Source organism: Hippocampus guttulatus, chromosome 12, assembly GCF_054856545.1.
Source record: "Hippocampus guttulatus isolate MCC_2025c chromosome 12, RoL_Hgut_1.0, whole genome shotgun sequence".
NCBI classification, from domain to species: domain Eukaryota; kingdom Metazoa; phylum Chordata; class Actinopteri; order Syngnathiformes; family Syngnathidae; genus Hippocampus; species Hippocampus guttulatus.
This window is the reverse complement of record NC_141272.1, coordinates 8,856,498-8,877,578: the sequence shown is the minus strand read 5'-3', so window position 1 is coordinate 8,877,578 and position 21,081 is coordinate 8,856,498. Positions and strand designations below refer to the sequence as shown.

Below are 21,081 nucleotides of genomic sequence, written 5' to 3'. Positions count from 1 at the left end.
AAGACAAGCTTTTTTTGTCTTGAGTCGCTAAAAAATAAAATTTCAGGTCTGGGCGCTAAATGGTGGCACAGCAAGGAGCACATAGTAAATAAACGATTCAATATCATCACGCGCCTAAAAAATAAAGGCCTAAGTCAGGGGTTTTTTCAGCAAAGATGAAAAACGGAACCAAGTTCCAAGTAGATTACATTTCTTAATCATTTCGATTCAGGGGTAGAGATGAATGATCTGTTCAACTAAGGATGAAACGTCTTTGAATTGTGTCGCATCCCACATATCAAAAGTCGTATCGAGCAGTCTTTTGTGAAGATGCACACTTGCCAGCGAAGTTGCACTAGTTCCAACCCTTTTAGCAACGGCTATTTGAACAGGTAGCCAGACGATATAATAATACTCACAAGCAGATATTTTTTTTATCCTCTGAGAAAATCAACTAGTATCGCTGCAGCTTACTGAGTCACTTAGTTGTGAAATCCAAAAAAAGGAGCACAATGATGAACACTGGAGGGACTTCTTGATCTCGATCTTATTTTATATTTGGTTCTCTTAATTCTCATTATAGAGAGCCTTTGAAGATGCTCCTGCAGGCCCGACGCAGGCGATCTGCCGAAGGGGACTTCATTAAGAGCAGAAGATAGCACTACCGATCAACCTGGATATTCTCCCTGCTGTTAAAAGATAAAACATCTCACTCTTGGGGGGGAAACAGCGTTGACTGCCAGCTTCTGGCTTAATTGCACTCTGGATGTAGAAATGCAAGCCAATTTGCTCCTTGGAATCTCTTCATGAACAGAGTGAGAACGTAAATAGTCGCAGTTGTTACTCGCTACCTGCCAGAATAATGAGAGTCCGAGCTAGACCTCCTCTTCCTCATCTTCCCTTCCCTTAATCTGTCCTCCGGGGCTTCTTTCCATCCTTCTGCCCATGTCAGCTTTTTAATAGTCCAAGTGTTTCTTTTCCATCAAGTTAGCAGAGCGGTGGTGGGCAGGCTCCATAGGCAGGTGGGTGTGAAAGGAAATCTTTGTGGAAAAACCCTGCAGCGTTTTACACTGTGGAACATTTTTCCCCGATGCTGTTCTGGCTGACGCCAGCAACAGCCATGTTGGGCCGAGAATTTGAAATTGTGAACTTTGCTTTCATATATAATCATAAACTTTGTTAAACATATTTTAAATCCCAATAACAATAAAAACCAAATACTTCACAGTATTGTGAAGATGTGTGAGTTTAAGTGGCTGCCGTGATCGCCCTCTGGCAACGCATGTGCATTTTGGACCCTGAGACTACACGCTACTCTCCTTCTTCCAGTGGTAGGCCGGCATAAAGCATTGTTTTAAAATCACATTATCTATAGTATTGGGGAGTGGAGAGTGTCGCTATTTTTTTAAGCGGCTGCCTTGATCGCCCGTACTTGCGGGGCATTTCGGCCTCTGAGACAACACGCTTCACTATTTCATCCACTGATAAAGCTTACATATATAATTATGAGGGCGGCCCGGTAGTCCAGTGGTAAGGACACAGACTTAACAGTGCAGAGGTACCGGGTTCAATTCCAGCTCCGGCCTCCCTGTGTGGAGTTTGCATGTTCTCCCCGGGCCTGCGTGGGTTTTCTCCGGGGTCTCTGGTTTCCTCCCACATTCCAAAAACATGCTTGGCAGGCCGATTGAACACTTTGAATTGTCCCTAGGTGTGGGCGTGGATGGTTGTTTGTCTCTGTGTGCCCTGCGATTGGCTGGCGACTGATTCAGGGTGTCCCCCGCCTACTGCCCGAAGACAGTTGGGATAGGCTCCAGCACCCCTCACGACCTTAGTGAGGATGAGGCGGTTCGGAAGATGAATGAATATAATTATGAATTTCATCAAGTATTGTTTTAAATCAGGGCCAATGCTAGTTTTAGCAAAGCCGTCACCCAAAAAGGCTTAAAACATCAGACCCTGCTAATCCAGTCCTAAAAACCTGATATTGTAAACCTCATTTTAACCCACGCCGAAAACGAAAAGCTAATAAGTTCCTAGTACACTAATTTACAAACCAGACCTTAGCTTGAAAACCTAATTTGTCAAACATTCAAATCAATGCTGCAAGTTACCTCCTATAGTGTGCATGTGTGTTTATGGAAAGCAGAGTTTGTGTTGTTTTGACAGGTTACCATCAGCAGCTCCTGTCGATAATTAGACAATAACTGCAGGTGGGCGACAAGCTGTCTCCAGCAAAGGAACAAGCGAAGAAGCGTCTCCACGTGGATGCCCGACAGTACACCATTTCTAATTACATCCAAAGCGGCGTGTTTGTGTGAAACTTTTCACGCGCTCAACCTCCGCGTTGTTTTTTATTTTTTATTTTTGTCAGGCAAGCTGGTAGCTGCCGCAGCCAGCAACCGTTTCCCACCTGTTCATCCCCTGTGTTTGTGTTTGTGTCATGTCAGGCCAAATGAGGTTGCGCACGCCCACGTGAGCGACATTCTTAATCAGATGCCACCATTTATAACGTTATAATGACGTTATCTGTAATGGCGGTTAACACTGTTTATAATTGACGCCATTACAACGAACACTGTAATGACCGCGAACGCCACTTCGAACAATGGTTCTCACACCGAGGAAACCGGACCTGTGAGGTTCTGCAAGACATAGCTTTCGGTCCACAAAATGTCCCAAACGTAAACCTGGTTTATGTGTCTTATTTGTTTTTAATGATTTTAACTTTGTTACTGTTTGACTGATTTTAAATTATATTGTGTTCGAGTGGCTTAAATTGTATTTTTTTATTCACAGCTTTGTTCACTCTACTGTATAAATAAAGTATGTCAAGTGACTTCAATCTTAACTATGTCTTGCAAGCCTACTGAGAAAACCTAACCCTTGTTTGAGACCCTAAGTCTGACTTTAAAACCTCCTTTGAAGTCCAAACCCAGGATTGTAACCCTAACTTTGGTTTGAAACACCCAACCATGGCTGAAAGCCCCAACTTCTAACAAGCAAGGACTGAGCGAAACCTTTACCAAATACTTTCCTTAAAACAGGATATTCAGGAGGAACTTGATCAAAATGTATACTCTCCGTGGATGGTACGACAGCTCGCTTATTTTCGGGCTCAGCTGATCTTAAACACCGGGCATAACAAAACAGACTCCAATTCTCTAGAGATGGAAGACTCCAATTCATAGCAGCATTACGTATTTTCAGCCAAGCTAGCCCTAACACGATTGGAGGGATTCGAGACGCCATGACAAAAAAAAAATTCTCCGTAACTTGACATGATTCCTGGAGATACGTGGTTGAAGAGGACAAGCAATAAATATATCAAGGTCAGTAACTCAATTGACCTGGGCAAATTCTTCCGTGGCGCAACTTAGGCTTCAGCTATCAGAATCTGATTTATTGGCCATGTATGCAAGGTACACACACAGCTGTATGTTTTAATGAGCACTGGTGAACAAATTGCTCTCTTAGTCCGAGCTCACCACCATAGCGTGACGGATGAGGCAAATTTGGTTCTTGATACACTGTTGGGGCAGGAGGCATCTCAATCATGGCAGCTCGGGAATCCGAGGGGTGCGTTCCTCGGGTGCCCAACTGCTCAACGAGTGAGCCTAATTCATCAAACCGGTGGGCCGGCAGGGCAACCGCACCACGGAGCTCCGTTAACGCGGTCTCCTGCTGTCCCATCAGTCGTCCCTGGCTGGCCAAAGCATGCCGAAATTGATCTGAGTCTCCGGTATCCATGGTCGGATAATTCTGACAAGGATGGGAAACTAACCAGATGGAGTGCGGATCGTGTACGTTAAACCTAAGCAGCGGTATCGCACCCAAAGGACTGCTCTGTTCCTTCTGCGCCGCCAAACACGTCTGCGACAATTCAACCAAAATATCACTAAGCCTTAAAAACCAAACGACGCCATCCAAATGTGAAAACGGCATCATTTGCACCTTAAAAAAAAAGAAAGCAAATAAAGTTGTAAAAGGTGTTATGTCTCCTCATATTTTCAACAAAGGAGCTCTGCGCTGCAAAAATGGGAGCTTTAATGGATGCGAGGCTGTATAATTCATAACGAGGACACACCTGACAGCAGCCGTCCACATCCATTAAGAAAAGAACGCCACGAATGGGAGATGAATCTAAATCAAACATCAATTATCACTTAATCCACAAATATACCTCTGCCAGGGAACATTATTTCACATGCTTAAAAGCGGCCAAAGGTGAAATTAATCATTGAAAAGATGGCACCAGTAAGAAATGTTAAATATAGGTTATTGGAGCAGGACCAAACTAATGCAAATGTGAGAAGAAATAACTACAAAAGGGCTGTTAGAGAGAGGGAACAAAAAAAAAAGGAAATTCCCGCAGAGAGGCAAATTCCAACCAGGTTAATGAAACACTCACTTGGACACCAGCGAAAAGGCTTCGGCGCACACCGCAGGGCACGGCACCAATTTGATCATCACGTGCTCGGCGGCGGCCTGGAAGTGCGCCCGCGTCACCTTGTCGAGCACGGACGCCAGGGTGGCCACGTCGCCCGCCTTAGCACTGGGGTCGCCGCCCACCGTGTCCAGGATGTTGCCACCGTGCACCACCAGAAGCAGCACGTGCGTCGGACATTTGGAGTTCTACAGAAGACGGATGGGACCCAATGGTGAATCAGCGTGTGGCTCGATACCAAAGACTTTTTTTTTTTTTTTTTGGTACTCCATCTTCCAAGTAAAACAATTGTGTGTTAGTGCTCACGAGGTGGTTCTGATTAGACCTTGTCCACTTGAATTCTTGTCAGCTACGCTATGTTGCAAGTAACTGCTATCAATTCTGTAATCACAGTGAAGTTCAGTGTTTCAGATGAGCGTCATACCTCGCCATGCTCCAGTCCCTCGATGCCGCTTTGTGGGGCACAGCGTGGATCGTCCAGCTGATAGAGACCCTCTGTAACGGGGTGAGAAATAACAGGGTAAGTCCAGGCTCAACCACACGTGGGGGTCATATAACTGGACTCAAGTCACGCTAATTTATAAGACTTTCTTGTCTAATACTCACGAAAAGACATTCACTTCTGTCTTCTCAGGCCTGTTCCCATTTGAAAAGTATTTTTTGTGTGGCCTGCGCAAAGCTGTCAAGTAGCAACCCACCATTAAGCCGATACTCGCAGTCTAAAGGCCACCTCTTCTGATGTAAAGGTTACCGTGAATTTCAGGTTCACTCTGCAATTTCACCCGAAAGCTGGAAAATCACCAGCTTCTTGTGAGCAGTGGATGTTGTTCCTTAGCAGGATTTTATGACTTGACTTATGACTTGCTTAATCAAAGGATCTTTCATCTCTAACTGCTTCAAACAACAAAGTGTATGCAGAAAAGTGGTTAAGATTGCATGACTGTCTGTGTCTTATGTGTTGTCTTGTATTATTTTGTCATTTTATGTACGGGCACCCGCAGCGGCTCCTCTCTCTCTCCCGAGGAAAGAAATTTCATCTGTGCTGTATGTTGCACACGTAGCACATTTGACAAGAAAGTTGACTTGACTCAAATTGGTTGGGGATCTGAACTTGATTTGCGTGACTTCTCCACAGTAACCTCGATTTGCTTGAAAATTAAAGGTTAAGATTTGAAATGTACTCATGACTCCTACCTCTATCGATCTGTGAAGGTGGTCGATATTACACAAATGCCTCTTGTCTTCATTGCACCTTCAGAGTGGGTGTTGCTACTCCTACATGGTTAGTTGAGAAGGATTTTTTTTCGCCCCACGGGTACAAAAACCCCCCAGCTCTGTTCTTAACGCTTCTGAAGACCGTCATCTCATTCAATTTCCTCTCTAAATTGCATGTTTATTTGGATTTATTCTGTCCTCTTTTCGCAGCCCTGCCGCACAGAAGGGAGCTCGCTGCACGGCGACACTATTTTTGGTCACAAAGCAACAGAAAATCAATGAAGGGAAATTTTCTTGTTAAAAAGTAGAGGGCAGGAAGGAGTGCAGGAGAGAGGGCAGGAAGGAAGGAAGATAGGAAGGAAGGAAGGAGGAAAGCGAAAAGTTCCGGCATTCCCTGGAGACAAAACATTGTCGGGTCCCACAAAAGGACTATTTCAAGACGAGAGGTCTTACACGCTTGGAGTAATAGGCCAAGGTTAATGGCTGCAAGTAATAATGCAGCCATGTGTCCACATAAAGATGGCTGAAAGTCTCATGAAATGAAAGGAAATATTGATCCTCCCGTTTGGATCGTGTGAATCGGCCTCCTTAAACGGGATGTTTTTTTTTGCGTGTATCTTTCCCATTCGCTGCGGTTTCCCCTCAGGTCTCTCGCGCCGTCGCGGTGTCACATTTATCTTGTGTAGCCAAGCAGATGGTTGGGAAAAGAGCGCCGCAGGAGGACGCAGACGTGAGGAAAGCCATCTTTGTCATCTCAACGAATGGCTGCTGCGACTTCTTCGGCAGTTACATGGAATAACGCATGCAGACTTTCTCTACAGTTCTTCAGCGCCAGTACTAATATGAAAACAAAATGTTTAAAATGCTTCCAGCGTTGAAGCCTGTCTAAAAACCTTAATTTAAGACCATAACCTTGACATGAAATTCTAATTTGAAAACCAAAACCCGATTCAAAAACTAATTTGAAAACCTGACTAGGATTCAAAACTTTTACTTGAAAAACTAACCCTGACAAGAAACCCAACTTTGATTTTTGGGGTGTTTTGAGCATCCTTGGCTGATATGGGCGGCTTCCACAATACCCAATACCGATACCTGGTTTTGCTACTTGCGTATTCCTATTTAACACCTACTACAACGACTTTTTTAAAATTTATATTATCCTGTCTTTGTGAGGTCTTCCATCTCTTGCTACTCGGCCTTGAGTAAAAGCGTTTATATGAGTGGAGTGACAAACGTTTGCAGAAAGACGTCAGAGGGGGACATAATGAGAATGGAGGTGATGTACGAAAAGGGCAGAGTGGGGGGAGGAAATGGGAGCACACAGGATGAGGACAATTGGAAAAAATGGAGATGAAGGAATAATTGGCAAGGTTAGGAACCCATAAAGGCTTCAGAGGAAGCAACAAATAGACCATTTAATGGGCGGCGCTGACTGTGACGAGCCCGCTGCACTTTTCAGGCGTTAATTGCGGATAGATTTCCCCTTAAAGGCATGAGGCCGACCCACGCCGCACCCCGATGCGGCCCACACTAATGTCAGCGCTTATTACGCGCACACAAAATGAGGATGGGACTAAAAAATGGGAGCTATTAATGTGATCACTCCTCTTGCCGGTTATTCATGATAACCGGCGCCTTGCAGAATAGAAAGAAACGCAATGACCGAATAATCCACAGAGACCAAAAAATGTCCACACACACCGACAATGTACAAGTCCCGTTACCGTCATGAAATTGTTCCTTGCAAGTCACTCAGGGAATAGACATGTCATACTATTACTTTAATGCCATTAATCCATCTTGCACAGGAGAAGTACACGACGACTTGAAATCATCCACTCCGCCCCCAAAAATTTAATAAATAAAATAAAATAAAAAGTTCACTGCACATTCAGTCACGCTCGGTCGGGCACATGAGTGGATGAAATGCTCAAAAGTGTCCCGTACTTGTGCAACAGTGGAGCACTTCACAGGTCCTTAATGCTTTAGTGAGTGGTCTCCTCTTCATCGGTGTGTGTGTGTGTGTGTGTGTCAAAAAATAAATAAATAAATAAAGGCACCTTGTGGAGCATCTCTGCAGGAGATATTTTTTTGATCTCCGCGGGAGCATGCTGGCGTTTCCAACTGAAGTTAAGTCTTTGAAAGCTTCCACTTAACTTGGATCTGGAAGCTTCACAGCTAACCTTGAAGGCTCCATTTTTTTCTTCCATACTTTGAAGCTATTTTCCAAATGAAAATAATGGGAAGGCTCCAAGGCGAGACCGTTATATCATAAAACTGATGATATCGTGAATGTTACTGACCAACTCAAAGAGCATTGATTGCGAGTTCAGTGGTACCTCTACTTATGAAATTAATTGGTTCTGGAAGAAATTTCGGAGAGACACATTTTCCATGTAAATGCCCTAATCCGTTCCAAGCACCCCAAAATTCAGACATAAATGTTTCCAAAAGAATAAAAATGCATCAAAATATGGAACAAATACCTGTTACAATTAGATTATTGCACAATAAATGAGAGTTGTGCATAATGTAAAAAAACAAAGAATACAATAAGGAATAAAAATGATGGTCATTTAACCTTTAACAGCATCCTCATGGTTTTGTGCCCTCTTTAGTTCATGTTCTCTCCCAGAAGTGGGTTTTTGTCTGGCATTTTGTAAAGAACTGAGCAAAGGGTGTTTGCTTTTGTCAGCTTTTAACAATCCTTCGAAGATGTCCAAGGTAAACATCAGCATAGTGAGCGATCGCCGGACTGGTGAACACTTGACTAACATTTACATAAAACTATCGAAACGCCTCATGGCCCAAGGGGCACATGACGAGGACGCTGCACACATCTACCTACACGCATAGACACATGCGGTAGAGGTCCCTCTTAGCCAATGGGCTGCCAGGAAGATGCTCGTAATAGCCAATGGCAGAGCAGCTATAAGTATGTTGCGTTCAGGAAACTCGAAACAGCCCATACTGTATTTTTTACTTTTCGTATCTCGAAGAGGCAATATTTTCTCGTTGAGGCATTTCGTAACTTGCAAATTTTGTATGAAGAGATGTTCGGAAGTAGAGGTACCACTGTTAATCATTGCAAAGCATGTAAGTAATTACATTTTAGCTTAGGGCGAAACTTGGATTTGAAATCCCATCCACAATTTGAATCTGTAATCTAAAACTGAAATCTTAATTTGAAACCTTAACCCTGATTCGAAGGCATAAATCAAACCATAACCCTTTATTTCAATAGTAATTTAAGACCTTAACCTTAGTATTAAAACCTAATTTGAAACCCTACCCCTATCTTGATTTCAAAGCCTAAATTTTGAAATCTTAAACCTGCCTTGAAACCCAAACAATAACCTTCGTTTGAAACCTTAAATAAATTTTTTTAAAAAACAGTATTTTGAGAGCCTAACCTGGGTTGATCGTCTTATTTGAAACCCTACACCTATCTTAACAATGAATCTTGCGGTGGCATCACCGACACATGCTCGCACACACTAAACACACACAAAGGCCAAGAGGACTTGATTCTATAGATGCTCACTGAGCTGAAGTTACATTGAGTAGAACTGACCGATTAAACGGCACAGTGCATTCACATTTAGCACTCTGCATGTTACTGGAAGCGACACTTGACAGACATTAATGGTAGGAGACAAAAGGCTTAAATATGAACATGATTATTATTAATCGCAATGCACGTCTCACAGCTATGGATCAAATCCCTCGGCAGCTGCAGAGCGAGTTCAAGTATTCGATTAAAAATCCCAAACACTCTGCATAAATCAACATAAAAACCTTGAGCTGATTTATGACCGCTCAGAGATCAAATGAAAATTTACCGTTGTGTCAGCAGCACATTGTGTGCGTCACGCAGGATGGCTCCGATTTGGCTGAATGGATTCTGTTAGGATTCTTCATTGAGATGCCGCTAGTTAATATGGAGGCATGTGAGCTGGCATATTCTCCTGTCTGCACTTTATTCCTTACGGGCTTTTCTTGCGCGCTTCCAAGGCGCGGCGATTCTCCCATCTAGACTTCTGGCGCACCGAGCATAGCATAGGGCAGTCGGTGAGCGTATATGGGACAAGTGTGCCCCCAAGCCCCCGTCCACATGTCGGCATGAATCAGCCGAGTTGGCCGATTCAGCAGATCACAGTCATTACCTGCCGTCAGAGGCTCCGAAATGGCTCAAAATGTGCCATGTGATGCTTTTCCTATGCGCTGAGACCTTAGTACGGCCTTCGGAGCACCGAAATCAAAAGATGCTATCTCCATTTTATGCGTCTCCATTTTGAAGGTCACTCCACCCAGAGTGTGTACACACTTCAGCCGATGGGAGAATGTGCAGAACAAAATAAAACAAAACAAAAAAAAAAAGAGCGCAGCAGCGTGCCTTTTGTGACTTAAGCACCCGGGAGAAAATGCCCCGAGGCGACTCTACGTTTTAGTGTGACATCAGTTGCCATGGGAGTCAGAACTTCTTGTATCCTGCACTCAGCGCGTCTACTCTATGCAATCTCTTCTTCTTCTTTTCTGGAATTTATGTTGACAACTGCTTCCCAGTAAAGAATTGTATGCTTGTGATCACGAGGCAACCCAACGTTTACTTTGAGTGGGAGACTAGCTTGCGTGGCAGTCGGAAGACCTCGTGCGTGTACTGAATTCTACACACTTGGTCGAAACAATTCCTCTTTACCGCAAGGAATCCACACAAAAGACAACTCGAGGAACAACAGGGAATCGCCAACGCCCCCGTGAACAATTGCATGTATGTGATCGTGAGGTGGTTCATGATGTTGATGGAAAAAATTTGAAAATAGCTGCATTGAATACTGCAATTTTTGACCATTTTCGGAGAGCTCCTAGCTGTTATTCCACTAGTAGCAGCAATTGAAGCCCACAGACGGCGAGAGCGAGCGGGAAAGTGCTGTATGGTTCAAACAGATTGCATATTTTGCATGTCTTCATATGCCCCCCCCCCCCTCCCCACATCCTCTCTCAACCCCCCCTGCACACTCTTATGTTCATTTTGGGCTCACTGTGCTCAAGCTCCTTTTATTCCAAAGCACCAAAGAATCAGCTCACTGCATCAGACTATAAGCTCCCTATTCTCATTTTGGTATTTCGTTTTTTTCTGTCGCTCCACTACTGGGCTGCTTGTTGATATGAGACCAGTGACATTTGGAATATTGCTTGTGGTATTAAAATGAAACGCGAGGGTAGGGGGGGGGGGGATGCTGGCATTTTCGGCAGCAAACCACAAACCTCCGAAAAGAAAGATAAGAAAACCATTATTTGTCACACAATGGAGAAATTCACAACTAAAAAACCAAAACGAAATAAATTCAAGCACACGGAAGTCTCATTTGTTATTGCGGCAATATGTTCTAGGTACCTGTGATTTAGATGACATCAAGATGTTGTCTTTCTAGTTTATTCCGTGCAAGAAGGAGAATTTTTTTTAATTTTTTTTTTTAAGAACAAATTGGTGGAATACCATAACTGTAGAAGGCCTTCTGACTAACACGGTAACGGCTCTCGGATTGACAGCATACGTGGAGCCAGCTGGCAATCACACATATACAATTACTGGGAAACAAGAAGAATTGCCCTTCCAGTTAATTGCATGCCAGAAAGAGAAAAAAAATTGGACACAGAAGATGCATGGAATGCAGTATACCAGGTCTTATCTGCAGTCACAGATAGACAGTTGAAAACAGAGCTGCATCGATCGCAAACATACAATTGTTAAGATACTTGGAACAAAAAAGCTGCGACGTGATTAGGTAATGTGCTGAAGGGGCTAGGGGGCCTTCGAGGCTTCGTTTAAGTGTGACAGCAGTTGGAGTATTAGAAGACTTTCTGTGTTCGCCCTGTACAATGTCTCCGCTTTCTACTAAGGCATGAACCAGTTAGAAATTTCTTGTTTTGGGGGTTTTGCAAGGCATAGTCAACCATATATCGTGTGTGTGTGTGTGTACCATGAGACGGATCCATGTGTCCCAGTGTCTCAATCTGCTCCACCAGGTCGTTGGAGTTCCACTGACTCATGCCCAGCAGCATGGCATTTTTCCCCTCCATCACATCTGCTCGGACACACACACACACACACACAAACATTAAACCTACATGTAATCAAACAATTTAAAAGAATCACAAATGTATAGACTTTATCCGATGACTGCTTTGTGGTTTGAATCATTTCATGTTGAGGATACGTTGCGATGTCAATAGTTTGCCCATCCCATTTTGTCATATTTACTGTCAGTGCAGTTTTATTGTGAATATACGAGTGCGTTTAAAAAAATAAAATAAAGTGAGTGGCACATCAATGACCCAATTGGATGTCGCTGTCCGAATTCTGGTCAGACTGATCTGGAAAAGATCTGAGGTGGACCAACTACATCGAGGTACTGGTATGGAGATTTCTTTATTGACCAACCAATGGGGTTTTGAGGTGTCTTCGTGCAGCATTTGATCTTATTAAATTGACTCTTACATTATTCTAACTGACATCGCATCGCACCATTTTGCATTTAAAACCCTGGAGAACCCACGGGGTCAAATTTGGCCCCTATAAATTCTGCTACTCAAATGCTATCCTTAAATCCCAAAGGGTCAAATTTGGCCCTAATCCTAAATTAGGATTAAAGCATTGAATATTTGGGAAAAAAAAAACATATTTTGGTGTTCAGTGAACATATAGCAGTCATTTCATGTATAATTCATCATTTTCCAAAGAAGAAAAGGGTTCTTGGATTCTCCAAGGTTAATGTTGCCCGCTGTGCATCCATTGCTGCCTGGTCATCCCCCCCCCCCCCCTCCCCATCTGCCGCCCCTTCTCAAAGTTTCTCATTTTTCCCCTGATGGGTTTTTTTTGTTTGGGTTTTTTGAGTGCGTGGGGGCTCCTTGCCTTCCTCGGGGTCAAGATCAGGAGATGTCGTTAATATTAGTCAACTGTGAGCATGTGAAGCCCTTTCAGACTTTTCTTTGATTAAACGGGATGTAGAAAAAAATTTGACTTGCCTTGAATCAAAATTGCGGAATATAATTCAAGTGGCCCTGATTGCCAGTCGTAAGTGGATTCCACGAACCACAAATGTGAAGCACTTCTCAGAAAAAATGTTGATAAAAATTATTAGTTCCGTGATTCACAGGAAAGCAAAAAGTAGTTTTACAATCAGACTGTAAAAAGGTTGTCGTGATTCAGACTTGAAATTCATGTCAAAAGGCTCAGCCCACATACTGCATTGTAAAATGAAAACCTTGATGACGCCCCATCCCTGATTCAAGTTTGGATTCATTTGGCTGAATTGTCTTGGAGGGGTTGGTTAAAGTCGGACCCCATGGAACAATCCCCCCTAAAAAGTCTGACTTCCTGTACTATTTACAGCACGGATTTCTGAGACTTTGTCATGGATCTTGTCATGTACAACCCATAGGAACTGGCCAACAACTGACATATTTTAGCCAAGATGACAGACTTCCTGTCCATTTTCAAATTCAGGTCCTTGAGACTGTTTTATGCAGTCCACCACTAGGAACAAGCCCACAAAATGTTGTGTTGATTAAATAAGCTGGTGGCAGTTTTTTTTTTTTAGCAGCTCCTGAATTCTAAACTGTGTGAAAGCAACTCTAATTGTTTTCAGCGAGTCCTACTGTGTTGGCAGTTTAGCCTAGATGAAGAGCACCCCCTGCGGCGGCGGCTAAAAACAAACAGCCGTGCCGCAAGGTGTCAGGCAGTCACGGTCAATGATAGCTGAGACTCGATTGGACACTTGTGAGGCTTACAGCACAAGGACATGCGGAGCCGGTTCGAGTGGTCGGAGTGTTTTTGTCAGCAGGCTCTGGATGAGTCATGAAATGGTGGTGGGAGAGCAGAAGGGGGCAGAAAAATGACAGATTCTCTCATTTCTCACTCTTCCTCCCACATACGCCGACGTGCTGTCCGTTTGGATCGCGCAGCGCGGGCTCAAATGGTCAGCGTTTGTTACCAGCTATTGGATCAGTATTTGGTCAGTGGGCGAATGCAAAGTGAATGCACTTCACTCAATCTTTGGATGAGGGGGGGGGCAATTTGGAGTGTCCTGACGGAGGCAGGGTGCCTCAATGTGGCTGTCAACAGACTTGGGATCTACATGATGGATGAAATGATGGATTTTTGTCCATTGTGCGGACTTTGATCGATATAAACTTGTTTGTGTAGTCTCTGGAGCCCTGCTAGATGGACGACTTGGCAGTGACTGCAATTACTTCAGACCCAATAAGTTTTCCGCCAAGACTGCGCAAATCCAGTCAGAGAAAGCAAATGGAGCAAAGGTATTTACGCTAATCAAGCCACTTTGCCCTTTCTGATGGACAAGAACAGCCGATGTCATCAACGCACTTTGAGCCATATAATGAACAAAATAAAAAGCCAAGCATAAGTACAAAAGGAAAACACTCGCAAGAAGGTGGCGCCGGCTGCCAACTCACACCCAGACGCTCAATTTTAGACCAACAGACTGCAGCTCCTGGCATCAATCACGAAGACACTCCCCTAAATTGCCAGGCCACTGATGCGCGAGAGTATAGAGTCAACGCAAGAATACGGTGGCGCAAAAAGTTCTTCAGTGCCTGTAATTTCGTGTGACCATGGCCTATTTGTCTGGAAGAACGAAAATGGATGTCCTGCCATTTTAGCTAATGGGGCCTTGAGACTTTTTCTTGCTTTTTTTCTTCTGGGGCTCATCTGCCCAGCCCCAGGAGTGGCTTCCTATTTATTTTGGGAAACACATCCTTGAGACTTCTTCCACACTTCCTGCCATGATAAATAATCCCATTGGAGGAGGGGGGAAGTTGGTTGAAGTACCACCTGTTGGAATTGGTCAAAAATTGCTTCTATTACTATAATGGCAGACTGCTTCTTCACTTCTGGAAAGAGGCCCATAATATGTTTTGGAGCGTCTTGTCATGGAAGACAATCTTGCCAAATTTAGATATAGCGTTGATCGATGAGGCTGCTGTTAGGGGGCTTTTTTTTTTCCATTACAGGCAGGCTGTCAGAAGCCTCGGAAATGAAAGGCAATAGGGGAAAATGCTTTGAAGTGGCGGTGAGGAGCAAGGAAGTTGAGGGAAGTTGGTAAAGAAAAATAAAAATATATATACACATTCTGAGACATCCTTCAAGCTCTCAGCTCGCAGTGAGCGGGTATGGAGGGAGGAAAAGGGGATCGGGGGGTTGGGGGGGGGGGGCTGATTGTTAAACGAACTGGAAAATTTCTGGAAATTCCTTGATCTCATCTTGTGGGCGGGGGTTGCAATTATTGCAACAGCCTTTGTTTAGCATTGTTCCACATCTGATGACGCACAATCAGATGAGATGGGAGGATTTGCTCGTAATGTGTGAAGGTTACAAAGAAATGGCAATGAGACAGCAAAAAGGCCTCATTGCCTCAATACATTACACATTACTGAGAACAACTATTAGCTTTCGGGCTTTAATGAGTTTGTGCTCAGAGGTATTACTTTCAACAAAGTATTCCGTTTTTCCATAATTGTCTTATTCTTTTTTTTTTTTAAACAGCCATATTTTGTTCATCAATGTAATGAACATTGAAAAGCACAAGCGTCTTATTTTTTGCCAATGTATTCCATGCAATAAAGATGAGAGACATTATGTAATTCGATCAGAGGTATCATTTACATTTTGCGTATTTTTTCCAATATCATGAATATCTCTACTGCAACTCTTTTTTGGTACTTCCTTGTTTCAATTACCGGAACAGCAAAAAATATTCAACATTCAACATATAAAAATGTACTGTAGCACAACACTTGGCCAGGGCAGGATTAATTTGGGTTTTAAAACTGTAAGCATACAAGTGTGTTGTACATGAACTCTTGCTTTTGAAGAGGATAGGGAGGGACCAAGGCATGCTTCAAATTGCGGAAAAAAAACACGATTAATTGACAAACCCGCCGCCGCAAAGAGATGATCAAAGGAAAGACGGTTGTATGATTATTTATTTAACACATCAATATTATTAGCTATTATTACAAGCCTAAATTACACGAAAGGACAAAGTGACGTGACGTCACACGTGGGTAAACAAATGCACACTAGCTAGCACTTCACACAAATAGTATGTCATTAAGCTCAGCCTTTGGCATTCTCTCATGATGATAAACGTTAGCGACTAGAGGAAAAAAACGTAACGAATGTACTGCTCGAAAGACCTATTACCAAACTTTTTCCTCCTCACTCTTTTTCACTTTCCGAGGCTAACAAGTGAGTATTTCAGCAAATAAGGAAAGCTAGATGATAAAAAGAAATAAATGCATCGGTGAGGAGACAATTTTGTACCGTTCTTAATAAAGAGACTAAGAAATAAAGACACATTGTCATTCCAGCATCCAAAGCTGGCCTAATACTGCATACGCTAGAGTTGCTACATTGTCGTATTATTTCTTGGTGATTTCACAGTACACTTGCGTCCACATCCTCTTTAGCGGGGCCCCCCTGGGTAGAGAGTCATTTCAATGATGTAACCTCTTCACTGATAGAGTCGCGATACCCATGATGGAGTCCAACTGTCATTACGCTGCTGCCACCGCGGATAAAGGGGTGCTTTGAGTCTCTCCATTACGCTTATGGCAGCCATAAAAACAGTATTTCAATGGCTTTGCTAGCTTCCCAACACAACAGCAGCTTGCGTGTCCTCAAAAATCATAGCCTTGCTCAGTGATTCTCTGATTAAGTCGGCCACTAGAGAGCTGTAATTACCTTTACCCTGCAGCCATATTTCCACAAGGTGCTAAGTTTTCCATTATTTGGAATGTGCATCACAAGCAGAGCTACTAAAAAAAAAAAACTAAAAAAAACATGCATAAAATGACAGGGGAAGGCCTCCAGTTTGCTTCAAAGTGGAAATGTTATGATCGTTTCGGGCCATTATCACGGGTCCCATCAAAGACATGCTTGTATGAAAGATTTTGTTTGATTGCAAACAAATTCATACCATGTACAGACAAATGGATGATGTCAGATTGCAAAGATGGCTGTCATCTTTGTATCTAGGATGAGCAAGGCAACAAAATATATTGACTCTTCATAGCACCTCTGTATTAGGTAAAAATTCATTCATTCATTCATTCATTTTCCGAACCGCTTAATCCTCACTAGGGTCGCGGGGGGTGCTGGAGCCTATCCCAGCCGTCTTCGGGCAGTAGGCGGGGGGCACCCCGAACCGGTTGCCAGCCAATCGCAGGGCACACAGAGACGAACAACCATGCGCACTCACACTCACACCTAGGGACAATTTAGCGTGTTCAATCAGCCTGCCATGCATGTTTTTGGAACGTGGGAGGAAACCGGAGTACCCGGAGAAAACCCACACAGGCCCGGGGAGAACATGCAAACTCCACACAGGGAGGCCGGAGCTGGAATTGAACCCGGTACCTCCGCACTGTGAAGTCGACGTGCTAACCACTGGACTACCGGGCCGCTTAGGTAAAAATTTATTCCCCCAAAGCCAGTCTCTGTATGTATTCGCACCAAAAATATTTTGGTCCGCTTGCAAAAGCATATTTATTTTTTTTTTCCTTTCGTGTGGTGCGGTTTGTATTCACACTGTACTTTTTGCAAGTCAACTATATTCTGTCAACATATCATAGCGTGTGACGATCGGTGCTACCATTGGATGAAGGTAAAAGCGCAAACCCAAAAATGGAGGAAACCCCGTAATTCCTACGTGCTGCGTTCTGTGCATATTGGTGCTGTTATTAAAGCTGCAAAATAATTTGGAGTGTCAGGAGCCGCCATTCAATGCACATTTTGCGATCACCATTTTTCAAAATTTTGGAACGGCGTCTGCAAATGCAGTAACCGGAAGGAGTGTGTGCTCTGCGTGCTTCGACCCACAACATGCTAGCAGCAGTCACAAAAGACGACGGATCGCGTATGATCAGCATTCACTGTGGGCTAACATTTCCCACGATGCCAGGCTACGGTAGCTTGTTGAGCCCAAAAAGACATTTGCATCCTGTATTTGGTGCGAATTGGCAGTGGTTTGTATTCAGTTCTGTAGCGAACTGCATCGAGTAGGTTTGGAAGTTGCACTAATACCCCCTGAGAAAAAAAAAAAAAGGATCTCACTCCAGCTGCCTCGTCCGTAGCAGCAGGATTTGTTTGTGTGTAGTCACAGTTGCATAAAAGGTCCGGGCCGGCGTGGGAAATGAACCCTGGTCTGTTTAAAATGGACCAAGCAGTGCAGATGTGAATACATACTCAATATGAAGGTTTGGCGGCTATATCTGTCATGGGTAGACGCACAAAAAAAAATATTTTTTTTTAAACCCCCGGAAGTGGTTTTTAGGAAGGAAGTGGCCTAAAAAGACACAAGCTTTTGGTAAAAAGCTGTCATTTGAGTCATTTTGGCCATTTCCAATGCTCCTTCAAAGACAAACTTGTCATATTTTGTTCGATTGCAACCAAATTAGAACCATGTATCCTCGACTTATGACTGACGGCGAGTTGTGAAAATCTGTCGTTATTTTGTATTCAATGTGGGCTCAGCATAGCAGCAAAGTTAGATGACTCACCGTTGAACAAAAAACTGTCACAACTCAGCTCCCCAAGGTCAGATGACGACTCAAACAACAAGGCCCCTACGCTGCAGTTTCACAAATGGACATTTCATACTGGGAACAGGTTTAACATAACAGCAGGCACAAGAAAATGTCAAGGCCTTTCCCTGAAACGCAAAGGAAGTCGAGCACAAGTGGCTGAATTCCAGGTGAATTCTAGTGCTTGTACTTTGAGGCGCACCTACTAAATAATTCACCCAATTAGATCAGAGCCAGGTTTCCGACACCGATGGGCAAGCTTATTTGCAAAGCCTTTTTGCCAACACCACAGAAATTAAACACTACTAACTCAACTCTAAAGGTGAATTTGCAAAGTGAAGTTGCCGCTCTGAAATGATTTAGGTGCCAACACACTCTATGAAATCAAATCAGGAAAAATAAATGCTCGCGTCATTCAACCCTCGTCCCCGAAAAACAAGACACCTTCATGAAGCGATCCCAAACGAGTTGAAGCATTATAGGAATAAGCTCACGATAGCTCCTCCGTATCGATTCACACCTCGATAACGCAGTCCTTAGGTCGAACTCACCTCAACTCACACTGTATATTTACAACATACGAGAGTGAGAAAAGAATCCCTTTCAATGAGGAATGACGACGAAAAAAAAAAAAAGGGACAAAAGCTTGAATGTGTTTGAATGTCTCTTGACAAACACTATTTCTACAAGGTTTGGAACATTTTGTTCAATGACGACTTTCCCCTCAAGCTCTCTTTCAGTGTTTGGATTGGAGAAGGTACACGGTGCACAAATGTGTTGTTTGCAAACGCCTGCAGGAATAGGCTCTTGGCTAACCTTCACTCTGAGTATGAAGTGGAAGGGGGAAAAAAATACACTGACTGTCTACCTTGGATGTTCAAATCATAAAAAGAATTGAATGCAGCAATTTTATATGCCGCTTTTCTGGACACTCAGACGCTTCACAGTGGATACATTATTCATGCGATCATAGATTCATACTCTGATGGTGCTAAATTAGGTTCTGCCCTGGGGCAGAGTGACGGAAGTATAGCTGCCAGTAGGCGTCGACGAGCCCTCCGCCAAACATTCACACAAAAGGTGAACAAAAGTGTGAGTGACACCGGAGGCTGCGTGGGTGAAGTGTCTTGCCCAAGGACACAACAGCATATGACTGGGACAGAGCAGGATTCAAACCAGAATGTCATACTTCCTGCATGTCATGATCCTGTTTGTTTCGATTCGATTTAGTTTCATAGTTTACAGTCATGGTTCTGTTCCGTTTGTGACCAACAAGTTGCACTCGAGGGCTTCTCCTCCAGCGTCGCACCTGCTGGTCATCATGAGTTTTGCCTTTTTCGGACTGTCACGCCGACGACTCAGAGTTGGATCGGTGTGTAACTGTCATGTTTGTTTATTGATTTGTTTGTTTCGGTTGCCGTCACGTGTTGTTTTGTTTGTCATAGTTATGTGTTTTGTTACTTTGGTTCATTGGGGTTTTCAGGACTTTGTGTTTTGGATTTACCAATGTGCTTTTGTGAGAGTTTCTGTTCATATATTTTGTTGAGCATCTCCTGCCTCTCTGCTTTTTTTTGGTCCTCCAGCATGGCATAAATATAACTGACCAAAAATGGACCCCGCAGGACCTGAGGAGGCCTGATCCCGGTATCGTCATGTCATTAGCTTTTCTTCTGTTAAAAGGACTGTCCAGTCGACCGCTCGGGGTCCGGCCATAGTGCTACTGACATGTTTTTTGTTTTCTCTTTTGTTACTTTGAGTTATCTCCTGCTTTTGGATCCTCTATCATCACACAAACATGGCTTTTTCAGCTTCTTGTAACTTTTTTTTTTTTAATGTGTCTACTCAAAATAAACAAGTCCACCAAATTGCATGTTATGAAGTGAAACTGGCTCTGGGGGTTCCCAAAAAAATAATCACAAATTATTACTTGTTTTGCATTTTATGATGAGTCATCACATTTTGTTGCCATGGTCAGCCCAACACACAAAAACTGAAATTTGTCACACTTTAGTGCCATCTATCTGGCTTGTATATATGGTTCAAATTCAGTTGTAATCAAAATCTATAAGAGATTTTTTTTAAACAAATCATGTAATGGTGAAAATGACCCTGAAGTGCCAAATCAAAATGACTGAGTTCCTTCCTGTGTCTTTTCTGACATGACTTCAAGAGACTTTTTTTAATGTCTACTGTTGATTGATATGGATATGAAATTTCATGTTTTAAAAATGGCATCGGGGGATGAATTTTTCCCAGAATATGTGGTTCAAATTTGATAGTGAACAGAGAAACTTTCTCGCAGGAGTTTATCTTTGAAGGACTGTTCGAAATGGCCCAAATCATCCAAAAAATGGGCATTTCAAACCAAAATGGCAGACTTGCCATGTCTTTTCAGGCATGAGATTTTTCGTTACTTCTACTCACGCTAAACACACCTACCAAATTTCATGTGGCTAAGTGAAACTAGCTTTGGGTGATGCCCCCCCCCCCAAAAAAAAAAGTAAATAAAAGTAAAGTGCCACTTTGAACCAAAATGGCACACTTGCTGTGCATTTTCTGTTTTAGCTTCGAGAGATTTCTTTTTGTGGGGCTACTTGCCATTGACACGGCGAGCAAAGTTCATGCTGCTAGGTGAAATTGGCTTGGGGGGGGGGGGTTTGAATTTACCCCAAAAAGTAGGAGGTGAGAATGTGATTTATTTGGCCTCAGAAATCAGATTGAATAAGACATGACGCAATTCCAGATTGTCTGCGCACATTCATTTGTCTGGCTCTCCTGTGTATTGTATTCTTCATTCACAGCAGCTTCACGAAGCCAACGGCAGCATCTTA

At 43.3% G+C, this 21,081-nt stretch overlaps 1 protein-coding gene across 2 annotated transcripts in view; it reads right to left on the bottom strand.

The window, feature by feature from the left end:
• pitpnm3 (PITPNM family member 3) overlaps nt 1-21,081 on the bottom strand; it is a 61,318-nt gene that overhangs the window by 27,193 nt on the left and 13,044 nt on the right. For both annotated transcript variants that reach the window (XM_086124803.1, XM_086124804.1), the window contains exons 4-6: nt 11,626-11,730; nt 4,848-4,918; nt 4,388-4,611 (exon numbers count right to left, since the gene is read on the bottom strand). In XM_086124803.1, coding sequence (XP_085980929.1) covers nt 4,388-4,611; nt 4,848-4,918; nt 11,626-11,730 — 400 coding nt within the window. The remainder of the gene's footprint in view (nt 1-4,387; nt 4,612-4,847; nt 4,919-11,625; nt 11,731-21,081) is intronic.